Genomic DNA, 25,243 nt, shown 5'->3' with positions numbered 1-25,243 from the left:
ACGACTTAACAGAATAAACAAAGCTACACTTTGTAATCACTATGAACGGCCCGATAGCAGCAAATGTGATCATCCTCCCCGTGTTGCTTCTGGATATTCAGCTGCTAGTCTGCCAATAAAGAAGCGACCGGCGTCATCACAAGTCAGGTGACTTTCCCAACAAACAAAGTATTGAGTGGTAGATCATCAGAGGTAAAATGTTTGAATCGTCACATCCGTGGTCCAATTTAACAACGAAAAGAGAATACTACACATAGCACCTTTAAAAACATGTTCACCATTGACTTTTTGCTCAGCTCCCGATCACTGAAAACACAGTAAGAAAAGTGGCGCACAGACCATGAACAGAAGAAAACAACAAAAAAAAAAACACAATCACAGTTGAAGAAGCAAACCTACAGCATAGCCATGGGGGGTACATCTATAAAAGTGTGGTACCGATGAGTCACGCATTCTGCCACAAGAGATCCACCGAGTGTGGACATTTCTGGCACTGTTTGCTGAGAATTTGATATGTCGACGCCTTCGAAGCGAGCCAATGGACACAGAATGTTTGTTTTTTTCCGTTGTGCGCCTGAGAGATGGAGGTAGAAATGTCCAATTTTCTGGGCTCAACGGTCGACATCCAGCACAGGCGAGAATAAAACAACCATTTACTTACCTCACGTGTTAGTGATTTATTCAATAGAAGTAGCGTATGGCTTTTCAGTGGCACAGTCTGCAACCTCAGCCTGCGCTGTCAAAAAAAAAGAGAGGCTCGAGGGCCGTCGTTTGGGGCCTATTTGGCGATCGCGAGAGTGAAGTCGATCCTCTCATCCAACGCGAGGCAAAAATGGAACATAAGCAGACTTTCAAAAAAAAAAAAAAAGGTCAAACTTCTTCTTTAACTCCTCCAAGAACAGTGCCGACCTTTACACGTCTGGCCTTAAACTTGTGAATAAATTAAAAAGTGCTTAGTTTAAAGCTAAACGATTGAGTATAAATCAGACAGCAGGTGGGATAACAAACCAGGTTGTAAGTTTAAAAGCGGGAAAGGCCCGCAAATGAACAGGCCTCACGCAGGCTTTCGTGGAATATATAAACTGCCCGAGTTGAGAAGCTGGCTGATCCGGAGGAACCGGAGGAGCTGCCACGCCGGTTGCCACCTGCAACAGCTAATTTTTTTTATGGAGGCCACTTATGTTTCGTCGATCAATCAAAGCCGACGTCCGTCCTTCTACGAAGTTCACTAATTTAATTTGACTTTTAGATAATAGCTGGAGCGAAAAAATGATGATTTTCTTGGCCAAAAGAGAAGTCACATGGCAGGTCCCCCCCCCCCCCCCCACACACTTTTGACAGGCAACATAAAAGTTACAGACTGGCCTTAAAAGTTGAAATGGCTCTTTTTCTTTCAAATCAAGCCAAATCAGAAGCGGTTGGTCTAATTACAGCAGACAGACATTTTCTAAATACACAGAGAGAAAAAACTCCGTTTGAGGGTGATTGCGGCAAAACCCGTTTAAAACGTGGGAGGCAAAGAGTGACCACTATCTTCATTATTTGCCACGCCGGGTTTATCAAAACCAAACGATGGATAACTGAGCACCTTTGGGAGCACTAAGACCTAAGATTTAACCGAAGACTATAGAAAGATTTAAAAAAAAAAAAAAAAGAACAATTTAATGATGGTATGGTGGCTGGTTATCAAGACGTCAAACTGTGGTTAAGAAAATATTGTTTAAAAACCCTGTTTGTGTTACAGTAGCCATGTTTCCATTCAGGTGACAAGTTGATTTTTTTTCAACTTTTGAAATGGGAATGAAAAAATGGGAACGCTGCATGTTTCCATGTTTTTTTTTAGCGGATGTTCTCGTCTACAGAAGCTGGTGCTACAGACTGCACATGGCTTTAAATCAAAAGACAAAGACAATAAAAGCAGTGGAGACGAAAAAGGACGTACAGCCATACACGAGAGAAAAATGGAGAGAGAGCCCTTCGGGAGATTGATTCAGTCGGAAAAGCTGGATTTGTTCTTTCATGCAGGCTGCTGTTGGTCAGGTTGTTCGTTGAAAACACAGGTCGGCAGAAAAAAAACAAGTTAAAAAGTTATTTCAGCAGTTTTCCGTACAGCTTTTCTACTGTAATTTTTCAAATATGCGTAAAAGATATTTAAATGGAAACACGGCTAGTGTCTACGTCCTTTTTTTTACTTTTTGTTGCCTACACGTTATGCATTGGTCACTTCATGGGTATCCAAAGGTGCAATCCACCTTTTTGAGTTTGTATGCATTAGAAATTTTTGCATCCAAATTCACGACCGATATCAAAAGAGAAAATCTGATTTAGTGAAAGACATCAGGTTTGGGTGTTAATTTGAGAGAATATGAATCAATTAAACGTATTAGTCATCTTTTCTTGTCCAAAGAAAAAAAATCAACAAAATGAAATCTTTTCAAGCAGTTCCAGCAAACTATACAATCGTACATCAAGAAATGATCTTTGATGGACACAAAGGTAACGGAGCTTTGATGATCAGGGGGGAGATAAATATGGCTTAAGGGTTCTGCATATATATATATATATATACACACCTATACAGTCTGGGTGGACACAAGATTTGATGGAATTATGAAAAACACGTTTAGTGGTTGGTTGATACAAGCTCTCCTCACTGTTTGTGCCCATTAAATCAATTAATTAAGAGCTCCAGCCACGGCGGATTGTCGCGTTGAGATGCCCAATACTGATGCACAGCTCCCTTCTAACCCCCGGGAGACTCATTAAGGACACACACCAGTAATAAATAAGAAAAAAAAAAAAATACCAAAACACAATGTTTTATGGGTAACAGAAGACAAATGCTCACATTTGATTGTCAGTTGTTCCTCAGGATTAAAAAAAAAAAAAAAACACAGAGGAACAAAAATAAATCCTTTACCTGAAATATCGTTTCATTCACCAGAGTTGAGACAAATACATCACCGGGAAGTTGTGTTATGGTTGCTTTTGTTTGAAATAGCAGGTTTAGGGAATTTGACCTTCTATATATTCAAGGTGATATTAACAATGAACTACAATCAAGCATTCATTTTGTCAAACATATTTTCCCAACTTTTCAAACTCTGGAGGTGCACCAAGAAGAGTCGCTCTCTGTCAGACAGTAATAATGTTTAAATAATGAGGTGTGTGATGCGCGAGCGGCAATTCTCTAAAAATCGTCTTTGATTCAGAACTTGCATATTTTTAAGAAAACTACAAGGTGGGGGAATTGCTTCCTTTTCACATATTGATTGAGAAATGAAGTACCAGCCCTTTTAGAATGAAGAAGAGTAATAACATAGTGAGAATTGTGGTGTTTCCTTTGAGCTCCGAAAAGGATTTGATCATCACATCCAGAGATTCACCCTGAATACGACCAAACGTTTGACTATTTGGACCTGAGATTTTGGCAAACTGCGGTTGAGATTGACTTTGTGAGACACGGTTTGTGTGCCAGTGACCATCCCCAGATTTACAACGCGGAGCCTCTAAAAAAATGAATTCCGACCAATCATATCTATGGGTTTAAGTCCTTAATGCATTAATGTGTTCAAAATGTAACCTTGACATGGCGCGTGTAAAAGAAATCCCTTTGATTGTAATGAAGATGATAAAAAATGATCGCTATTCGCGGACATGTCACAACCCAAATATCGGTAACCCATTGCAGGTTTTTGCTTCGAAAAACAACAACACTTGAAACTGAGGCGAGACCATCGGTGCAGGGGCAGGTAGGTGAAGTGAAACAATACCTAAATCCCATTTTCCCACGTGGCTTGGAGAATAAAAAAAAAAATCTGCCAATACGTGCAGTGGTTTGACCTAACGACGATTGACACTGTGTGATTGTTTAGCCCAGGGTACTGTCATAAGTATTGCTTAAAGGCTGTGGATCAGAGAAAAACTATTGAGGCATGCATGAACAAGTGGTGGTTAAAACACACCCAACGCCTCAGTCGTTACAAGGCCCCACCACTGACTAGCATCGTTTTTGCATTACTGGATGATGGATTAGAGGAATACTCCACTGGTTTGGTTTTGCTTTGTTACCGTCTCAGCATCTTTGATGGTTTATGTCATGGTTTATGACCAGTATAAAAAGCAGCTGTTGCTCACAGGATGTGTACTTCCTTATTAATACGCACAGTTCCTCCTGCACACTTTGTCAGGAAAGTGGAACTGTTTGCATGAACTCCAATAAGAATATGTGCATGCTAAATGTTAGCAGAGCATGGCTGACATGGCATCGCTGAGTTTCCACTGAATGCTGGGAGTCGTAGGAATGCTTGAAAGCATGTTTGACGCGTTTGTTTATTTGACTTTTCTGCGCCAATATCAGATGTATTTAAAGGCTTGTTTGCTTCTAGAAATGGAACATTCCTGAACCTGCACTAAAAGCAGTGGAGCGTTCCTTTAATCAAGGGCAGGCAAATTAAATCAGTGATATGCAGCCATTTATAAACAGATGGCACAATAAAAAATGAAAAAAACTACAAAAACAAATCGTCAAGACGTAAACGTGCCAGTGACAACCAGCTATGGCAAATTTGTTCTTGGGGAAAATATTAAGACCCCATGAAAGTCAAAAATGATAACAGGACGAAAATGAAAAAGATACCTGTTGGCAACAAGACGAGGGGCCCACCTTTCATCAAGTACCAATAAGCAAAAAGGCAATACAGGATGAAGAGCCATGAGGGGAAGAGTGGATGTGCCGGGCCAGTGATTTCATTTGGAATAAACGGTATAAAGATGGTTGCTTGATACTAGTTACACATTGGTGGAGATCTTGTACTTGGGAGACATGTTATTATGGAACCAGATGAAACTAAAAATGACGCCCATGGTTTTGGGCACACGCTCGTCGTAGGCGAACGTCATGGCCTCGTGCAGCGGGACTTTGACCACCTCGATAAGCTCCCCCTCCCGTGGCTCACCTCCGCCTGCGCTCACGCAGTTGTCATCGCACACTTCGGCGTAAAACATAGTCTGCTTGGCCCCCGTTACGCCCACGCCTGACCTGCAGGGGAGGAGGAGGAGGAGGAGGAGGAGGAGGAGGGACAGGCTTTTTATTCCTATGTACGTATGATTGCATTTACTCAAGCTTTTACACACGGCTGGACATCGTTTGACCATTTAAATACCCTAATATTTTAATGCCCTGGCCCCGGTTTATACTGTAAGCTTTCTGTTATATATCTGTGGTCTCCGAGTACAAATCCTTCTTGAATGGCGGTTGTACGCGACACACCCGTATTTTGAGGTATTCATATTGCCGTTTTCAACCTAACTGACCTGCCAACTATTAGCTCGGGGGGGCTTCAACACGCCGTCAGTTCTGTCAAAACCACCCTCATAGGGGGCCTGAGGGTTAAGACGATACCCGACTATTTAGTGGAAGAAGCCCACACATAACAACGGTCATAGACAACACCAGCAACTGCTCGAGGGGGTGTGCCAGTAAATTCAAAAGCATCGTAATGAGAGCTGTCCAGGTGCAGCTGTTTAAAGTGTCTCCTGGAGCCGTCTTACCATTATGGCCCTTCCTCGAAAAACATTTTTGTGCATCATTTTGAGTGGAGATACTAAACCATGGATTTAAATAAACTGTTAGCGCTCAGTACTCATCCGTAAAGCGCTCCACCACTTTGTTTAAAGAGTTCAGGGCCGAGTGCTTGATCCGTAAAAGCTTTTCAACGAGCCATCGCTCTTTCGGAGGCGTTTTAAAGGATTTTTACACTTGGTTTTGAATAAAACTGAATTGTTACTGAATAGAAAAAATGGCTGTGGTTAAAACATTCTGAAGTTGCCCTCTAATGGCCCCTGGAATTAAACGATTAAGGAAACAAAGGTGGGGTTATTTCTGAGTGAACACAGCTCAATGAGGTTCAGAAATGATGAATTATATGATACATAATAGCACAACAGGATAGTGACAAGGAATCCAGTGGGATCGATATTTCCCGAAGCTTCACACAAATGTGCAATGGGCTCACCTGTAAGAAGTAATCCTCTTCAGCTTAGAGGCTGGCACGTCGTAGCCACACTCCTCCAGCACCTCCTGCCGGGCGATCTCCTCCAGAGACAGGTCGGGTTTGTCCACCAGCCCGGCGCACAGCTCGTAGGTGACCCCCGCTGAGGCCGGGGGCCATTGAGAAGAGCTCTCCCCCTCTGAGGCCGACTGGCCCTCCTGAGGCTCGGGGGCAGGGGGGGCGGCGGCGGCGGCGGCAGCGGCGGCGGCTTCGGATTCGCCCTCCTCGGTTTTTTCATCCGGCTGAGGCGGCTGCGTCTTGGCCCTTTCCCACTCAGACATGAATACAGCTGGTTGGTGGGACGAAACAGTGGCACGTTGTTCTTGTTAATAGTCCGTGTACCTGACTCTTCTTGCATAGACGATGACTAATCAATTCATATCAATTGAAATTAAAGCACATACAATATAACATTCAGAAAAAATCATTCAGTTTCAAGAATGGCTTTATTGTAAAGCATCACAACACCTGAAATAAAGGAGAAATGCCATTTTGGTGGAACTGTTATTAAATGATTTGGCTCCTGAGCATCCATTGTCCAATACCAATAAAGAACAAATACCATTCTAGGTTGTAGCCGAATTAATTTCCTTCAGATGAAGGACTGTATTTTTTTCCCCTCAACAGCAGACAAGCGGGGAAAAAGCATATCAATGCCCAGACTTCCTTGCATTTAGCGGACTGCGCTGTGGTCCAATCCCTGGCGACATCAAACAAAGGGGGACCGGCTGCTTGGTAACGGGGGGGCCTCTCGCAGTCTATTTATGAGTGCGCATTGTTACCGAGATCCAGCAGAATAAACAGGGATTGTGAAGCACTGCCGTTTTTAAGTCAACGTACCCACAGGATGCACAACAATCGAGATCTAGCTGGGCGACAAGAAGAAATCGAATAAACTACATCGCGCCTGGGGGGGGGGGGGTTATGTGGGATCGAAACGTACCTGGGCGGAACTGCTTGACGAGGACAAAACAGTGTGAGCTGGTGTTGAAGATCAGCACTGACACACTGAAGAAAAAGAGACACACAGGTCAAGGTCCAAGGTACCAACACATCACAACTTCACCGTGAACCTCTCTTTGCACACGCAACACATCGGGCAGAACGCCGTTGGGATGCTCGACAGGATGGATGGATTGAGCCCGGCGTGTGAGGAACAGCCTCACTGGTGCTCTTGCATCAGAAAAAGAATAATTTTTCCATGAAATTTAAACTGATTATGCATTTTGAGGCCTACGCAGACCCTCGAGGACGGACGATACGTTCTAAAAAGAAGAAGGAAAAAAAAGAAAAACGGGGGCTTAAAAATGCGGTTCAAGTTTGAGTAAACTCACTGGAATCAAAGCCGGCGTGCGGGCGCACCCAATGGGTGTGTGTGCGAGCGGGACTGTCGCTGCCAGCGGAGACGTGAGGGCCCGGGGGTCGGCGTGGGGAAAGCGGATGTGTCTGAGGCAGCAGGAAGCCCTGCCCTGTCTTTCCCAGGGTAAGACGACATTATTGCACGTTGCTGTTAAAACTTGTTTTTTTACTTAGAGCGCCTGCGGCCGACTCAATATCGCTTTGCAAAAACAGATACGACAAGTACAAGACCGAGGTTTTAATAAAACGTTTAAATATCCGCCGGCCGACCTAAAGTGGATTAGCTTCCACTTTGATTGGAGGAAGCCGACTTTATAGGTTGGACTTATTTGTAAAACTGTGGCCCAGTTCAAAAGATCACCACAATTAACTGAGTGGTTGTTACTGATGACTAATGTCTAGTGCTCTAAAGGACAAAACTGTTCATTCATTTATTAGCAAAACATGTGCGATAATACAGGACGCAATATTGTTAATTTGGCCCCGACACGGTTTCTTGATGTCTGCTGTGTCTCCTTTGAAAAAAAATAAAAAGCTTCACATCAGACCTCAGCCGAGCATTGAAAAACAAACACCAGTTCGCTGTTAGTGACAGCCTACAGCTGTATGAGTCTGTAGAAGCAGTGTTTTGGTACATTTAGGGCTATGAGTGGGGGGGGGGGGGGGGGGGGAAAACAGGCCGGAGGCATGGAGTCTGTCCACTCAGGCAGCACCGCGTCCCGTACTGCTGTTCCACACCATTACAGCTGTTACTACAGCCTCCAAACTGAAGAGAAACGCTCAAATGGTTAAACCAAGAGGCACGCTTAAAGGACGCTCAGGACTTGTAATGCACCGTTAAGCTCCCTCATCTAGGAGAGACTCCCAGTTGGGAGACCACGGAACATGAGATGGAAATCAATGGATTTGGCTATTTCCAGTCTTCCCTTGGGTTCATAGTAGCTCAGGGTAAGATGTGGCATACGGGATGGAAAGGGCTGCTCAAGCCAGTCATTTTACCAGATTGTCATGGTGAAAAATGAAGCTTCATTCACTAAAATAGAAAGGAGTGAGGTGCCCCCAATTCTCTCCTCCAACGTTACACGCACTCACACGAAAAAAAGAAGAAAAAAAAACCTGGATCCTTTCAATCCGGGCTAAAGGGGGAATAAACCTCAGCAGAAAACTGGATGTTCCCATGGGCCTTTTTTTCTTCAGGAAGCACACATTTGAGGTTTATTGCCGTTGCCTCAGTGGAAGTGGAACCTCTCTCTGTGGGGTCAGGAGAGGAGGAAATAGGGCTTAAATGACCTGAGACTCACTGCAGGGCATTATGGGCTACCCTGGGCCGAGCAGGGGCCCGGGGTTTTGACACAAGAGCGTGATATTTCTCTTACAGTGCCCCCTGTGAAGCTCAAGACATTTATAGCCGGTGCAGAGTAGAATAACAGGGGAACCAGTTCCCGGAAAAACAAGGTAGGTTTCGAACCGCCATCCCAGAATTTGCCGTATTTCAGTGCTGCTGGAGGATTGAAGGTACTTCAGTGTGAGTAGGTGAGAGGCAGAAATGATGGCTTTGGTATTTTAGTGTGCACAAATCCAATAAGCATGTAACTGATCCAATATTTCATGTGTGCACCGTAGTTAATTAAAACCATGTGGCGAGTTTGGTTTGTGAGTCGTTTCTGTCTTTGATGTTTGAACAGCTGAACTGAAGGAAATACAGAGGGCATGTAATATTTAGAGGTACAGAGATGGTGAAGGTCAAGATTGTACACTTGGTTCCTCCTCGTCTGCCCCCCTGGGGAGCTCGACCAGATTCACACACACACACACGTTATAGTGACAAGCTCTCCGGATCGCAAAATGTCTCCCGACAGGCACTTGACACGTCTTCTTTGCATTTTAAAGCCATTTCAGCGGCAGCTGTTCTTTAGGAGGTCACGTCTACGCTGTTCAAACTAAACAGTTTTGACAGCTCACCGTCCATCTGCACCATCTCTCTCTCTCTGTGTGTGTGTGTGTGTGTGTGTGTGTTTATTTGTGCACAAACAGAACAAGAAGGGGACTGCTTGCAGCCAAGCGTTGAGAAGAAAATGTCTTATTACCTATCATGGGTTCGCATGAAGTCCCAGGATTTCTTTGTGCCATTCTGTGAAGGAATAAGACAAAACAAACAGCGCAGGTTACTACACAAACAGGGGACAATATTTGAACACTGCGGTTTGTGGCACAACTTCTCCGTGCCGTTGTCTGGCGTGACCGGCACGGCAGGACGTCAAACCGCACTGATCTGTTTAATACAATTACTGTAAAAGCAATCAACTGCCCCACCGCTGGCGGTATGCACGGCGCGTCGATGAAACGGCACAAACCACACCCAAACAAAAACATCTGCAGTTACTAATCGAAAAAAGCACAGCAAACGTTGTGCGCGTGTTGAGTGTTGTTCACTGAAAGGTTCAGCCAAACAAACGGGAAGGAAGGTGCTAACTTTAATGTTTGTAGTCATTCGTATTTTAAACAGTAGACAAACCTTTGAACTATGCGTAGTTGACATCAAAGGATACACAGCGTAATCATTTTAAGTTGTAACAGCTTTGGAAACACATATATTATTTTTTTTAAAATGGATAATTGAAAATGATTATTTTGGAATTTTTGTGGTGATGTGCACCAAAGAGTCACAAATTAGTATTTTGCAAATCCAGATATTTTAAAATTGAAGCTTGCAGTTTTTAATGTCCGGAACATCCTCTGACTTACAACCCTGAAAACGATCCAACTCAGTACCTTCTGTCACTTTTAGGGGCTATTTTTGCAGTAATTGTTTCTGCAGCCTCGGTCACGGAAAGGATCCACGGGCTCACACCGCTGGACTCAGCAGCAGGAAGAGATTCCCGATAGCGACGCACTTAAACACGTCCTGTGGTTTACAGAACGCACGGAAGAGAGGTCGCAGAGCATTTCAATGCCCCCCCCCCCCCGAGGTGACATCATTGCATCCACAGGACGTACGTTTCCAGCAGCGCAAATTACAATCAAACCTCAGAGGCAGGTTGTGACCAGCTCCAAAAAAGGCACACAATCCCAATCAGTACAAAATACTGGGGAAAAATGTGGGCAGTGACACTGAGACACACACACACACACAGAGTCAGAGTCAGATTGTCGGCTCATCGCGCTGCAGAAAGCGTAAACTGAGGTGACAGCCTCGGTGGTCAAGTTCATCTTGAGGATGTTCTCGTTGATGGGTGAAGAGAGGAGAAAAGGTTTTCACGGCTTCAGGGTGACAAACTGTACCGCGCTCATCCTGGGGATGCTTTGGTGTCTGTGTGAAGGGACGGACTGGAAAGCATTGACAATACAAATATAATTGCGTCTGATGTTGTTTCCTATGTTGGTGAGGAGGGAATCAGAATCGGTGAATCAAGCAAAAAGTGACGGGCAAAGTCATCGGGGTGACTAAGCCCTCAGAGCCTTTTTTTTTTACTTTAATACACAGGAATCAGGAACATTTATTGCCAAAGCATGTTAGACAAACAAGGAATTTGTATCATTCACTGTGAATAAAATTAAAAACAAAGCAAATATTGCTTCAACCACAGATTGCACGCCGTATAAATATGGTAAAGTCGGCCTACATTTTCAGTGCCCGAGGAAACGTGGCCTTAATTCAAATTTCCACCCACGAGCTCTTTCAGACGCAGGGATGACAGCTTCACTGGGACAGGCTTATGCTCGGGCTACCATGGATGTGCCTTCATGTGTGCCGGTGACGAAGTGGGAGGAGGCCCGAATGCCCCGCTTAATTGCACTCATGTTTTCGGAATTAACAAAAGTTGCAACACAGGTTTGAGGTTGAGAACACAAACCCTCAACGCAAACGGCTTTCAAATGAGGCTTTTAGGTCCAAGGCCTTGAGTTAAACCTTTAAATTTGAATGAACTCCTCTCTTTAAAAAGACAAGGCCCCACCCCCTAAATGTAGCGTTTCTTTCAGGGCCGTTCCCCCCCCCCGTGTCAACCTCTGACGCATCGGATGTACAAACTGTGTCAATCACACCTTCAAACGACTGGCGTCACGTCAACAGGGCGCCAAAAACGAAGCCAAGCTAATATAACGCCGCCCATGCGTCAATAGCTCTTAGTGTTGTGGCGTGAAACGAGAGCATGACGCAAACGTTGTGTAAGGCTCACTTGTGCTTATTGCTGCGGTATCACGTTCGTCACACCAGTGCCACATAAAAGCTCAGTCTTTGCACACGTGGATGCTGAGCTTGGTCATCACTTCAGGAGCGCAACGTTTGTTTGCTGCACAAGTTGCACACTTGCTGCACTTAGTGTCTCCATGTGGCCCGGGCAGCGCGTGCAGGGAGCGTACAATTAAAGCACAATGGCCTTTCACGTCAACCTCGCCCCTTGAAACTAGGGGGCCCTCTTGCTTGTACAGCCGCTGCGCAGAGGAATCGCGGGTCAGCGAAGCCAGAAATGCCCCGCACACGATGCAGTGGGGCATCCTGGGATTTCTGTACCGGGACATCCCTAATCCTGTGTGTGTGTGTGTGTGTGTGTGTGTGTGTGTGTGTGGCGTGTTAAATGGCCCCCAGGTAACGGAACACGAACCCCTCCTCTGGCTGCTGACGTCATGGAAGCGCGTCATCAGAGAGGCTCTGCTGCGGACAGCAGCAGTTAACTCGCACACACACACACACACACACACACACACAAAAACCCGCCCTGCCGACGACGTGGGCCCGAGGTCGGACGCACCTCTCGCTTTCCTCTGTGAAAGCGGAAGCAGCGAGGTGGCGTTTGTGCGTGACTGAGGCGCTGATGTTCTTCTTCCCGTGGCTTTGAGTATTGTTTAATGTATGAGACGAAGCAGCTGGACCCCCCCCCTCAAGGAAGCTTTTACAGGTAAACTGTGGGCTATTTTCATGAAGCCTACAAACAAAAGATGATTTTCTGAATTTATAACATTGTGTAGCTGCGCACACGCAATCACTGCACCATACATATGGTTTGCAGCTTTAAGGCAATCAGCCGCAGAAAAATTGGTCGGCGCCCATTGACTATTCCCCACGACTCATTGAAAAGCCTATTGCGTCTCGCCTGACCACAATGCGTGACGTGTACAGCCTGTGGGGTTTTGGGGGTATTTATCATCAAAGGCTAGTTTCGCCGTGGTGGGCGGAGGCTGTCGCCTCACAATAAAGCGAATTCTAAATTCACAATAAAGTTCATTCTAAACAAAACCAGGACAATCCCGACGCAGATACACATGCGGTATCACATGTTCGGTACCAGCGGATGATAAAAAAAAAAAAAAAAAGCAAAAGCCTATTGAGAAAAGTATGAGAGGAAAGTAAGTCATCAAGTGAGTAGAAACCGGTTAGAACAATTTGAAAATAAACTGGGATAAAGCAGGTACCCACAATACCTGTAATAGACAATATTACCGGTATTTTATACATATATTGCTATTAATTAAACAATGATTCATCGGACTCAAACATCAAAAAGTGACGAGCTACTGTACGACCCACTGACGTGCACACACGCACGCACAGACACGCACGTATATACTGCCTCTGTTGTGTCCTGTCACAGCTCACAGATGGTGGGGTTCCCCTCATTACCGGGGCCACTTGCTGAGAGAAGGGGGGGGGGGTGAGGCTTGAATGGCCCAGGGGAGACAGAATCATGGCCGACATGGATTACTACAGAGAGATTAGCCCGTGGGGAGGGAGACGGAGAGGAAGACAGAAAGAGAGCGAGGGGGGGGGCGAGCGAGGAAGCAGGAGCACTGCTGGGACCTTGAAATGAATGTGGTCCCTTTGGCTTTGGGCATCAGAAATGACAGACTCCTGTGTGAATGGCTATTGTAGAGTGGGGTGTATGGTCTTTTAGGTGCTTAAAGTCTAATAACCATCTCTCACACACACACACACACACACACGCACATGCACGCGCACACACCTCCATACACTATAAAGCCGGCAGCTGCAGCAAAATCAACTACCGTCCTCAAATACAATAGCACTTTGAATGTCAACATGTGCTCTCCAGTTTTTGTATTATTGTGGTCGAGGCTTTAGTCTCTGTCCTCCTTATCAGCACAAACAGAGGCAGACAAAGCCATCACACACACACATTATGGCCGGTGAACTAATGGCCGACCGGGGTTGGGTAAACGACCATGACAGAAGGCACCTGCACTAAAGCGATCGACCGGTCTGCTGCGTTAGAACGACCCGGCGTGAGCGAGTCAAGGACACACACACACACACACACACACACACACCCATGTGACTGTGTCCTCGAGAAGAAGAAAAAAAATCCACAGAAAGCATGTAGACCTCAAGTCGCATCAAGTCAGCTCACACGTTGGTGTCCCTCCGATGCAAACTGACTACTGGGAGGAACTGACGGCAGCGTATTTCTGCCTCAACCACAGTTCACTCCCCGTTTGCCATGTTGGAATCATGCGTATCATGAGTATTATTTCAGACAATTGAGGTGATAGTGGATGTATGGCGGGTGTAACGTATGATCAGCATGCTAGTTGAGCACTTAACCCAACGTGCAGCCGATGGGGATTAGAATGGTAAGTTATTAGGAATGTAAATGTGACCTGATGATAAAAGAACTTGTAATTAAATCACTGTAAAGAATTTTAATTTAAAATTTTAATTTGCTGACCACTTCCCTCGAGTTCTTCAGACCGGAAGTCCTTCGACTCGAAAATGATGAAGTTAATTAATCACCTCATCAAATTAAGTTTGAAAGAAAAAAGATGATGATGTAATAAGCAGACTTGTGCTGGAGATGAAGTTACGTTGATTGAGAAAACGTCCAGTATGGGATTGCAAAATTAAAGCCGTGTCTCTGAAATGTGTCATTTAACAAAAGTGTGAATTCCAATAAAGAAATATGTCCACTGGCTAAACAAAAACTTTAACCACTTTTTGGTTAGAGTTTCTCACATGTGATGAATGATACTGAAATACCCGACCCTGCATCAAAGTGTTAAAACACGCAGACAATTTTCTCTCCCCCTACTAACACGCTCATTTCTATTGAGCCCATTTTACTGCCGTGAATCCAGCTCGAGCCTATAAATAACCATGTGTTTCTAAGATCACCATGGATCTCATGGTCATTGATGGGAGAGGTCGGGGCCCACTTGGCTGCAAGCTATATACCAGTTAAACCATTCCAGATGAATAATTCAAATCATTAGAATGAATAAATGGTCGGTAATTATCCTGTATTATCCGAGTAGGGAGCCTTGATTGAACGTAAGCACGAGGCGACAGAGATGAGAGGGGTGTCCCAGAGTCAAGGAGGGACAATCACCTGCCTTGTGGCGAGAGGAGACAAAACCCCAGTAAACCTCTACTGATGAAGATGACATCATCCACTCAAAGAGTACGTGTGTCTGCGTGTGAATGAGTTCCTGTTGGCGACCAATGGCTGAGCTGCTAACATAAGAGGTTTTGGGGACGAGATGCTCCCTTGGTGGGACTGAAAGGCCTTTGTGGGGGGGCGGGGGGTCCCTTAGCAGCTCCTCCCGCGCCGCACGGAGAGACGGCGAGGATGAGGGAGGACGGAGAGGGAGTCACGTCCTTTGTTGTCCATCTGCTGTCTTAGCCGTTCCGCCGTTCCCTTGACAAGCTTAACCCCCACCCCAGTGCTGTCACAGGTGTGAACCCCGGATGAAGGAAAAAAAAAAAAAAAAAAATAAGAAACTCCTCAATGAGCTGCCCGCCACATGAGTGCCTTGATACTTGAGTTATCGGATTGAATTGAGAGCAACGCCACAAAAGAGCCCTTTCTTCATGAGTAAACCACTTTGCTCTCTGAACACCTGAAATAGCGTTTAACTTGCACGTGACACAGTCAGCAAAACCATGTTGAATAACATATTTTTGTCATCTACAGGGTAGGTTTCTTTAGAGCAAGTATTACCATGACTCATCTTCTGCACCACTGTCATATTCTGATTTTACACAACGGAAGCCAAGTCTTTAACGCAGGAAGGAGATTCTGCACAAATATCTTGAAACCCAAAATTAATTCATCCTGGACTGCAGCCTATGTTTGAGTGAGGATTTCTCACTTTGCTGCAGACCATCAGGACACACAGTCCCACTTTTTAATTAGCATATAGTATAAAAATAATATTTATATATATAACTACTGTATTTACTTCATCATGAACCTATAAAACGTGGAGAAATAAAGCATTACCATACTATTTCAGCCATGATCCAGGATCACAAAATCATGCTTTTCAGTTAATATTGAGAACTTACAGGAAACCACTGAGGTGGCTTATATGAAACGTTGACAGCTTTTGATCTCCTGGGATAAAATAAAAAAATGTACAGTTAACGAGATTTCGGTCACAGACGATTCCCTCTACCCGCCCTGATTGCCACCCTGACCTGGATAGGCAGCTAAAAATGAATAGCTGAAAGGATGAAATCATAAATGGATACGGCTTTACATCCACCCAAACGTCCTTCAGGATGCATTATTTGCCCGTTTGAAGGTAACAAAGAGGGACTTTTAAAGGTATAAAGAAACACTACCAAGGCAGATAAGAGGCTATGATTAATAATGAAAATCAATAACAGATACATAAAATGAGAGGATTTTGTGGCATTTAAAGGAGTGAATTAAAAAGCCAAAAAAGTTAATTTTATAATTTACTGTGGATCACGGTCAATACGGTCACAAATCTTATCTGCATCACAAAATAACACCTTCAAGAGATCATCAAATCACGTCAAAATTAACCTTTGAACCCATGTTCTCTCCAAGAGAAGGGCAGTGGTTGAACGCTTTACTATCAAATATGGTTTTATGTTTAAAGTAGGAACCAAACAATATTTTTGGTCAGGTTCAAGTCCAGGAAAATGCCGTATACGGGGTGACGATCCTTATTGTGCACTCATATTCATAACTATCCGATACCATGACTTAACCAAATTATATTTATACCAAATCCCACATACATCGGCTAAATGGTGTGGAAAGACCTAAAGAAGAGTGAGTGATGGAAAAGATAAGTAAAAAAAAAAAAAAAAAGAACAGGCAAGTCTCTGCAATGTACCACATACAAATGGGGAACTTATCTCAATGCAAACCTGGACTGTGGAGACCACAACAACCTTCACAGGCTGCCTTCACTCAGGCTCAACAAGTCTCACCGGACCACGGAAAAACAAGTCCACGTAAACACAGCGCAACAGAGTCAACTAATACATGTCCTGTACTAATGTGAAGCATGTGCTAACGCTAACGTGATGCTCCATCCCTCCTCCTCCTCCTCCTCCTCCTCCTCCTCCTCCTCAGCAAGCTACCGTTAGCTTGCTAGCTTGTAGCTGTCTCCACAGCTGCTCCGGTTCGTGTCAAACACGGAAACACACCGCACGGGGGGAAAAACAAAGCGAATACGATTTGTTTAGTGACTGTGATTAAAGCAACGACAACTGTGGTCGTAGTCGTCTCTGTTTAAGGTCAGTTTAGCCTTCATGTTATGCTAGCATGCTAGCAGCAATAATGAATGGGGGGGGTTGGGCTAGCCTACAGCATCCAGCAGCCTCTATCTACCCGTTATCAGACAGAAATGACTCACCTGGTTATAGTGCACCCTGAACGGCTTCAGGTAATCGGACTCTGTGCACGGAGTGACTTCAATGGTATTAATCTCTTCCATAGTTTACAATTGCAGCTGGATTGTTGGCTCACCGATGGGTATCTGTCACCACACACTAACTGACAGTAAAGGAATGTCTACGGAAGCCGGAAGAGGACACGAGACTGAACCGCGAGGTCTGCACGGGGAGGTGAAAGGATGGTACGAATGGAGGGCAGTTCAATAGATTTTTAGTAACTTTATTTTTCATACAGTAAGTTATATAACGACTCTAAGTATGGCTTAGAAGTATGATTTTACAAAAAAAAATGATTTTAAATATGAAGTATAGTAGAACCCTTTATTTGTAGCTTTCAAAAATCTAATCAGTACTGCAATGTATTCAATCAATTTCAACTTAAAAGCACCTTGTAACTATGTAAACTACGAGTTGTTTTGTGCTGCTCTCTATATAAATTGCAAACTTCTTATGAGGAGAATATTGAACCTTTTACTCTATTGGATGTATTTGACACCTGCAGATTTAAATTATTGATAAAAAAATATATCAAATAAATTATTTTATTTAGAGCATGAATAAGATATAATAAGAAATCAAGCAGTACATAAACTAATTCAAATCTGCTCTACCTTTGTTAGCCGAAATATTAAATTAATATACAGGTGTCCAATAGTGCTTGATTTCTCAGACATCATCATTTAACGTTGATTGTTATGGTTATTGTTGTTATTGATTATTAATTGATTTCGGGGGCTTATTCCAATCTAGTGTGTTTAATTTGTAAAGCACCTTTTAATTCCCAATATATCTTCATATTAATCACTCACTGTGCTGTGCATGCATGAGAAACGGCTGTGGGGAGCTCTTTCTCACCAAATTCGCCTTGAAGGGTGAGGCTGCATGATGTCATCCCTCTCACATCAATAACAGCCTTATAATGGAAAAGGATCTGGAGAGCTCCAATCTCCATGGGCTGACTTCCTCCAACAAATGTACCCCGTCCACCACCCACTACACAAGGACAGGACGTAACACTTATTGAGAGCTGATTTACATCTAAATAAATATAGGGCTAGACGAAACAATGTGTCTCCTCTGGGCCCGTCCAATTCAAGCTGCCCGATCAGGCCAAGCTGCAGGACACGATAAGACGGAGGGGGGGGGGGGTACTGCAGAGTTGAAGTATTGTGCTGGAGTCAACCAGCTCTGGTTTACAGAGAACACAAATAAACTATGGAAGAGGAACGAGGGTTTGAAATACTCTAAGCCGTGAAGAAGTAAAGATGAAAGAATATTTCCTGTGGTCAAAGCAAGCATTTGTCACCAATTAAGGTTTTCCTGAAAGTTATTTCTGGACAACGACGACCAAATACCAACTTCTTCCTTGTCACCTTGACAATGCAATCACTAGTAAATTGTTTTAACCTTCTTAGAAGGATTTCCACATAAATCTGAAGAGTCATGCGATGAATAATAGAAACGGAAAGAAGTTAAACAAAGCTCTTGTAAGCAACTTTTTTCTTTGATTTCTTTGTGAAATATTAGGCGGATATTTATGGGATAGAAAAATACGTTTAGAGGTACTGCTTAGAACTTTTACAATACACTGTATTTAATCAGCCCAGTATATGAATAACGAGGCCTAAAATGTACAGGATTTCAAAACGGTATAGTTAAGTACAGCACATGAGTCACTTGTATTTAGGTTTTTTGTTAAAACATGTTTCCATGCTTTAATGTAAAAAAAAAAAAAACACTTAGAACGAATTTGGAAGTACAAGTAAAGCTCTTTCAGCGCATTCTGCAGCTGAAACGTTAAGCTTCATTCGGATGGAGGAACGTCCTGACACCGATCCCTCTCCCGGGCCTCATTCGAGCGTCACCCACAAAAGTCTTATCAGCCCTGTAGGCACCCGTGACGTGTTAATCCCGTCCTTCCAAAAACACGCAGGTGAAGAAGACTCCTTGCAGTCGGGACCAATTACCGCCCGCATGCCGCTGATGCACGCCAGACTTCTCCCAGCTTAGCTCATCGGCAAAGCTGGAGCCTCCTGAAGCCACCAGATCCTCACTTCCTGTCTGCCTTCTCTGTCTTTTTATGTCTTACTGTTACTGTGCTTACTTTCATTTTTCTACGGTTGTGTTTCTTTAAATCATTAAGTCTTCTGGGATTGTACCACAGTTCAAACTTTTTCCAAATTGTTGGTATAAAATGAGTCCAACATTGTTTATTTCAGCACCTTTAATTTATAAGTTAAAACTTCTCTTCTCTACCTAGAAAATATAAATAAGATGCAGTTTGATAGTTATATCTATTAAGCAAATTAAATGATCAATAGTTAATTAATATGTGATAAACTCCAATGCAACATCTTAATGATGAGTCTATGGAGTTCGGGGTAGTTTTTTTTTTTTCACATGCTAATCACCGTGTGACTGTTGTGTTTTTATTAAGAACAACGCACATGGGGACAAAATGGATCAGAGAGTGTGATAAAATAATATAATGCTACTGGAAAAAAATGCACATATGTGTTTTCCAGCCCACGCAATGGACCAGAGTAGTTGTTGTTTGGGAAAATCCAGACTAACCCTTATTCAAAAGAGGAAAAAAAAATCTTCTTTGGTCTATCCATAGCATAGTTTATCAGCCAGGGTCAAGCATGGATTTGGGCCCGGGGGCTCGGGGAATGCACTTAACCAAGGTGGCTGCTGCACCTCTGTTAGCGGCCTCAGGGTGTGGGTCAAGATGGCCAGCGTCCCCTCGTCCAGCCGCCACTCGGCCTGTTCCCGGGAGACGCTCCCATTCCCCTCTCATGTGAGCTCGGATTTCAAAATAGTGCCGTGTGTGTGTGACGGGCTCTCGATAACGCAGCACAGACCTCTGCCGTTTGGTGTGTGAGGAGTCGAGGGTGGATCCGAGGTGAGGACGCTAAAGACATGAAGGTGACAGGGCTGAGACAGACACTGTCTCACTCTAAAATACATTTTTCAACATTCAAAATAACGGAAACAAATGTTTTATACTTGAAGTTGCACTGATGAATGTTTTAGTTTTGGCTCCATTAAGCTCATTGTTTGGGTTCAATGAGTCTCAGCTTTAAGCGTCTTGCTTCGGGTTTGGGTTTTAATATTGGACGTGACAGATGACAGAAGGCGCGACGAGGGCCGATCCCAGCTGCTTGGGTTTGGGAGGCCGGTGCGCGGGTCACCGGTCAATCACGGGGACTGACACGTAGAAGACGAGCCACCATTCACATTCACACCCACGCGCCCGGCTGTTATCCCGACCTGCGTGTCCGTTGTGAGCAACGCACCTGGATGACTTCATGTCGGCTCCGGGGGGGGAAACAACGCGGCTGCTTTGTCAATGCCAAGTTGACCAGGTTGGCAAGTAGGAAACCTAAAACACTTGCACCGACATTTTCTAAATAGCGTTTTTTCTACTGAAAACGCATATATAAGCAATGAATAGTCCAAAAGTTGTTAAAAGGCTGCTGCATAACATTCCGTATATAAAGTAAGACAACGAGGTCTGACCGCTCTGCTTAGTTGTATTTCCTCGTCCTTCAACCAGCAAGATTCAACCCTCAAGGCCATTTTGGTGGAAAGCCTCCTCTGTCAGGCCCTTATATTTTAAGGATGAGCTATTATTGTTCCGGTCCCTTGTATTTTCGTGCCCCAGGATGCGTTTCCCTGAACAAGGTCAGAATCCCTGTTTTGTCATCATTATTGTACCAGAGAACAGTCCACCCGGACCACAATGCTGTCTTCTTTCACTGGGCTTCATGGTGCCTGTTTGTCTTCCACGGACACAAATAGACCTCAAATGGAATTTGGCCAAAGTTAAGGGAAGCTATTGTGGCAAAGAATAGTTTGGAATCAGTTTAACTCTGCTTTAAGTTACCCCCCGAAGTCATTTGCTATTGATGGACCAGTGGACAAAAAGAAAGTCCTTTAAAAGGAATTCCCCTTCAAATCTCTCAAGGCCCAATGATGCATCATAATTCAAATTATAAGCGATGATAATTCAGATGCCTGTAGGTTTTAGACAGCAGTTATGCCTGGAGGATTAGTGACAACTTGGTCTAGTATTTCGTAATGTAATGTTCAATCAACACTAAGCCATCAGTACTACTTCAAAATGAGTTTTTCACATGCATTAAAGCTCTGCTGCCCTCTGGCACACGTGACATCCAGGGATGCAAAGCCTTTCATGTGCTGTGGTAAATAGGGTATGTGTGTAAAGAGCTATGTTTTTAGACACTTTTTATACTTTTAAATAAAGAAAATTTCACGGCTTCATAACTTAACTAATAATTTCCAAACCGGGAAACCAGCGCAGATTTTAAGGGAATATTTAGATTAATACTTCTTTGCATTTTTCCTCCTGATGAGATGCAACATGTCCTCGCAGAAGTTTAAAAAAAACCTGTGGACTGGGTGGTTTGTGAGGCTTTTGGGGCCATTGAAGCTTGATACTATGGGCCAGCTGCTGTGCTCCCCCCTGCTGAGAAGGAGCCCATTTTAACAAGGCAGGCCCATTGTCTTTTCTCAAGAATGACCACAGAATGTGGCAACTCCCTGGGTCACACAGTGTTTACTAGCGCATGTGTGTGTGTGCGTGTGTGTGTGTATGTGTGTGTGTGTGTGTGTGCTGTGGTCATCGGGGTGAGTGGTGGGACGCGACTGTGTTGCTTTCATTCGCATCACCATGGGAGCACATGCCATCAGAGCTAATTACCTGCCTGGAAGCACCAATTAAGACACCCTCTAATGCCTCCAACGCATGAATAGGACGGAGGCAGGAAAAGTGACGTTCGAATCCCCCCCCCCCCCCCCCGTGGGGAGAGACGGCTGTGTGTGTGCGTGCGCGTGTGTGTGTGTGTGTGTGTGTGTGTGTGTGTGTCTCCGTCTCAGGACGCAAATACACGGGCAAACACACACAAACATTTAAACTCATTTGGGGTTTGTGACAGAACAACTTAACACTACTTAATAATGCCAATAAATCTGATCAAAAAAATACTTTCCAGTGAAAAATGGATGTAAACAAGTATATTCTCTATGTAATGCAGTGGCTGATTCAAATAAACAAAGGAACCCACTGATTCCGGTGTACAGTGGGACCTAAAAGGGCTCATCGCTGTTCTCTGAGTGAGGAGTGAATCCGTTGTAGCTCTTTCCTCACGTGCTGCTGAGAAGAAAAAACTAAACTTTCGTCAAACTTTCGGCCGCCTTTATCTTCTTTTTCCAACTGTATGAGTGAAGCTGTCACAGCTGGACCACAGCAGCACTTGTTCTGTGAACAAGCATGGTCACCAAGGCCACAGGAAAGGGAGGAACAATGGCCTCAGCCTGGAGGTGTTGGCAGGCTGTCGGTACAGTTAAAGCAATGGTAGTCGGTAGACTTGAACTCTGACCTTTTTTTTAAAAATACACATGAATTAAAAAGTGCTAATGAGTGAGCTCCTGCACACCCAACATGCTGAACTGAACAATGTGTAATATTCTTGACAAAGTGGATCATAGCCTTTTTGTTTCTTTCTTTAGTCAGAGGCTAATTATACCAATGGGTCACTTTTTACAATACAAATTGATATATACATGTAAAAGTCAAGCAGCACTGATCCCAGAATGCAGCTGTGGGTGACCTAAAGTTATATTTATATTAAAGTATAATGTCTAAACTGTTTATTTACGTCTAACAGTATTAAATCATTATCCAAGCAGGACCAAATGCTACCACGGCAGGCGGCTTTTGCTTCTAATCTTATTTCTGGAGATAAAAACAAAAGCCCCCCCTCCCCGCTGATGTCACTGGAAGACACTGATGAGGTTACTCAGGTGAAATACTGCTCCTGGGTCTGTTGATAAAGAGATTGGGACCAGCTTGCTGGAGGCCAAATGTCCCACTTTACAGAATTAGACATTTGAACTGCTGCCATATATTTTGATCTAAATCCCAATAAACGGTGACATTTGTCACTCAGGTGTTCCACCGCCGGCGTGGTGACATGTGGAAATTATGTTTACATTATTTGGCAACAACCTGCGTATGTTTTATCAAAATAGATGGATTTTATTTATTGTTTCATCCCATTTTGTTTGTTGTAAATGTTTCGTTTTGTCAGTTTGAATCCAGACTATTGTGCATCCCCCCTTACAGAGTCTCTGATGACCTGCAGGTGACATGGTGACTGGGTTGAGATCATTGCTGTTTAACAGGTTTCACGTTTATGCTAAGATAATAAATTACAGATTGTTATCCATAGTATCAGTATTGTTGTAGTGATGGCAACATGTTTAATAATGTACAGATATTCTGGGTTCCCAGGGGATAAATCCCTAATGCTGGTGACTTTTTGCTGTAGGGCCACCATGAGGTTCAATGTTGTAGTCTTAGTAGTTGAAATTTCACACACAGACACACACACACACACACATCTCACAAGCTCCAGTGCGACTGCTCTATCTGCTTTTATTTACAACCCTGCCATCACGTGGTTTACAGGAAACTGGAATTAAAAGCAGCTAATGTTTTGCATTGTGTCCTCGTCCAATGAATGGTTCAGTTTCGCATTAGAAATTAGGACGAATCCTTCGGCGGATCGATTGAAACGAATTTGAGTCCACCCCCCCGGGCTGAGGTCAGGAGACCCGAATGCTACTCCGGCCAAACGTGACCCCCCCCCCCCCCCCCCCCGCCTGGACGCTCCGCGTGTCCTCTACGTGGCTCGACAGCAGCCGTTGCGCTCTGGGGGAGGGACGGAGGAACTTGTGTCCCCCGACGGCTCACTAGAGGGTGACGGTTTGGAAAGTCCTCTTTGACCTTTGACGTCGGGGCTTGAGGAATCGACAGCCGCCCCCCCCCCCACCTCCCAGCACCCTCTCAGAGGCTTGTATCTGGCTGTTTGGCCTTTCCAATGACCTCTGGACACTGTCCATGTCAGTCATGTTTTGGCTGTTGCCAATGAGCTTTGAGCAGTAGCAAGATCTGCGGGTAAATGCTGCGGCGTTTATGTGAGATCAATAAAAAGGCCCGAGAGTCTACACAGATGAGGCTCCTTTGTTTGATGGCGAGGTGCAGCTGCTTCCTGTTCATTGCTGAAGGATCACAAGGCGTCCATTAGCCTTCCATCCGCAAAACAAATGGATGTGCACCAAAAAACAAAGTCTAATTTCACGTTGCTAAATTGTGCTGCACTAAAGTATTTGTCATGAGCCGTTTATTGTCTGACTTACAGACAACTTTAAAAATACATATCCTATATTTGTTCTATGGTTCTTCAGCGGTTCACAAACTCAAAATCCCAAAAGGATACCACGATAAATCACAAGTAGATTAAACAAAATAGGAAAGAGCAGTTATATTTGATTCTTAAGAGTATGGTAGTAATTAGTTCTAGAAATCTATTAAAACCAAACAATCTGAGCAGGAAAGAAACACTGGTTCAGCTGCTCGATGATATCCACACAAGTGACGAGGGGCCGTAAGTGGAAGTAAGAGGTCACGACCCAAGGTGTGCGTGGATGATGTGGTGCAGAGCAATGGCGCCCCCTAAAGCACAGCCGCAGTATGTCGTTTAACGGGGAAGGCCTGTTTTCAGGGAGTGTCTGCTTGGTTATTGTTGTGAAGTAGAAAAGAGTAGGATACTAATGACATACAGAAGAGTTATGAAGACATGTGTTGATGTCTGTCATATGCCCATTTACGGTGGCCGAGAAGGTTCAGACAAATGCAAAAGCCACAACACACCCGCAAATGCCTAACACAAGCATATTTTGGAGGAACGCGCATGGGAACGAGCGTATATTTGACGAACGGAGCTGGAGGATCGTTTAAGTAAGTGAAACGTGATTCCTTGCGGCTACAGTTAGAATTTAACTAACGTTAGCTAAAAGATGCGTGGCGCCATTTAGCTAACGTTAGTTTGTTAGTTAACTAGCCGCAAGGAATCATGTTTCACTTACTTCTTAAACGATCTGGCATCCTCCAGCTCCGTTGTTACGTGCCGACTGGTTTTTGAACCTACTGGTTTGGCTACGCGTTTAGATGTTATTAAGAGAGTAATCCTACTTGGGCAATGTGCTAGAAAACCGGACAGAACTATGTATTTCACGCTACGCCACCAAAAACCAGTTGTCTTGGCTCACCCTGAACCAAAAGATGTTCTTGCCA

The 25,243-nt window shown here is 44.2% G+C and overlaps 1 protein-coding gene across 1 annotated transcript; it reads right to left on the bottom strand.

Moving 5' to 3' along the window:
• Window positions 1-1,345: 1,345 nt before the first annotated feature.
• On the bottom strand, window positions 1,346-17,237 carry nudt14 (nudix (nucleoside diphosphate linked moiety X)-type motif 14). Its single transcript, XM_037449885.2, has 5 exons — window positions 17,040-17,237; window positions 9,500-9,543; window positions 6,997-7,061; window positions 6,018-6,342; window positions 1,346-5,041 (listed from the first exon to the last, which is right to left on the bottom strand). Exons 1-5 carry the CDS (start codon window positions 17,118-17,120, stop codon window positions 4,792-4,794), a joined length of 765 nt encoding a protein of 254 aa, XP_037305782.2. The 5' UTR covers window positions 17,121-17,237; the 3' UTR covers window positions 1,346-4,791.
• Window positions 17,238-25,243: the final 8,006 nt, after the last annotated feature.

The sequence above is a fragment of the Pungitius pungitius genome, chromosome 20 (assembly GCF_949316345.1).
Source record: "Pungitius pungitius chromosome 20, fPunPun2.1, whole genome shotgun sequence".
In the NCBI taxonomy this organism is placed as follows: Eukaryota; Metazoa; Chordata; class Actinopteri; order Perciformes; family Gasterosteidae; genus Pungitius; species Pungitius pungitius.
The sequence above is the reverse complement of the archived record's forward strand: the minus strand, read 5'-3'. Positions and strand labels throughout refer to the sequence as shown.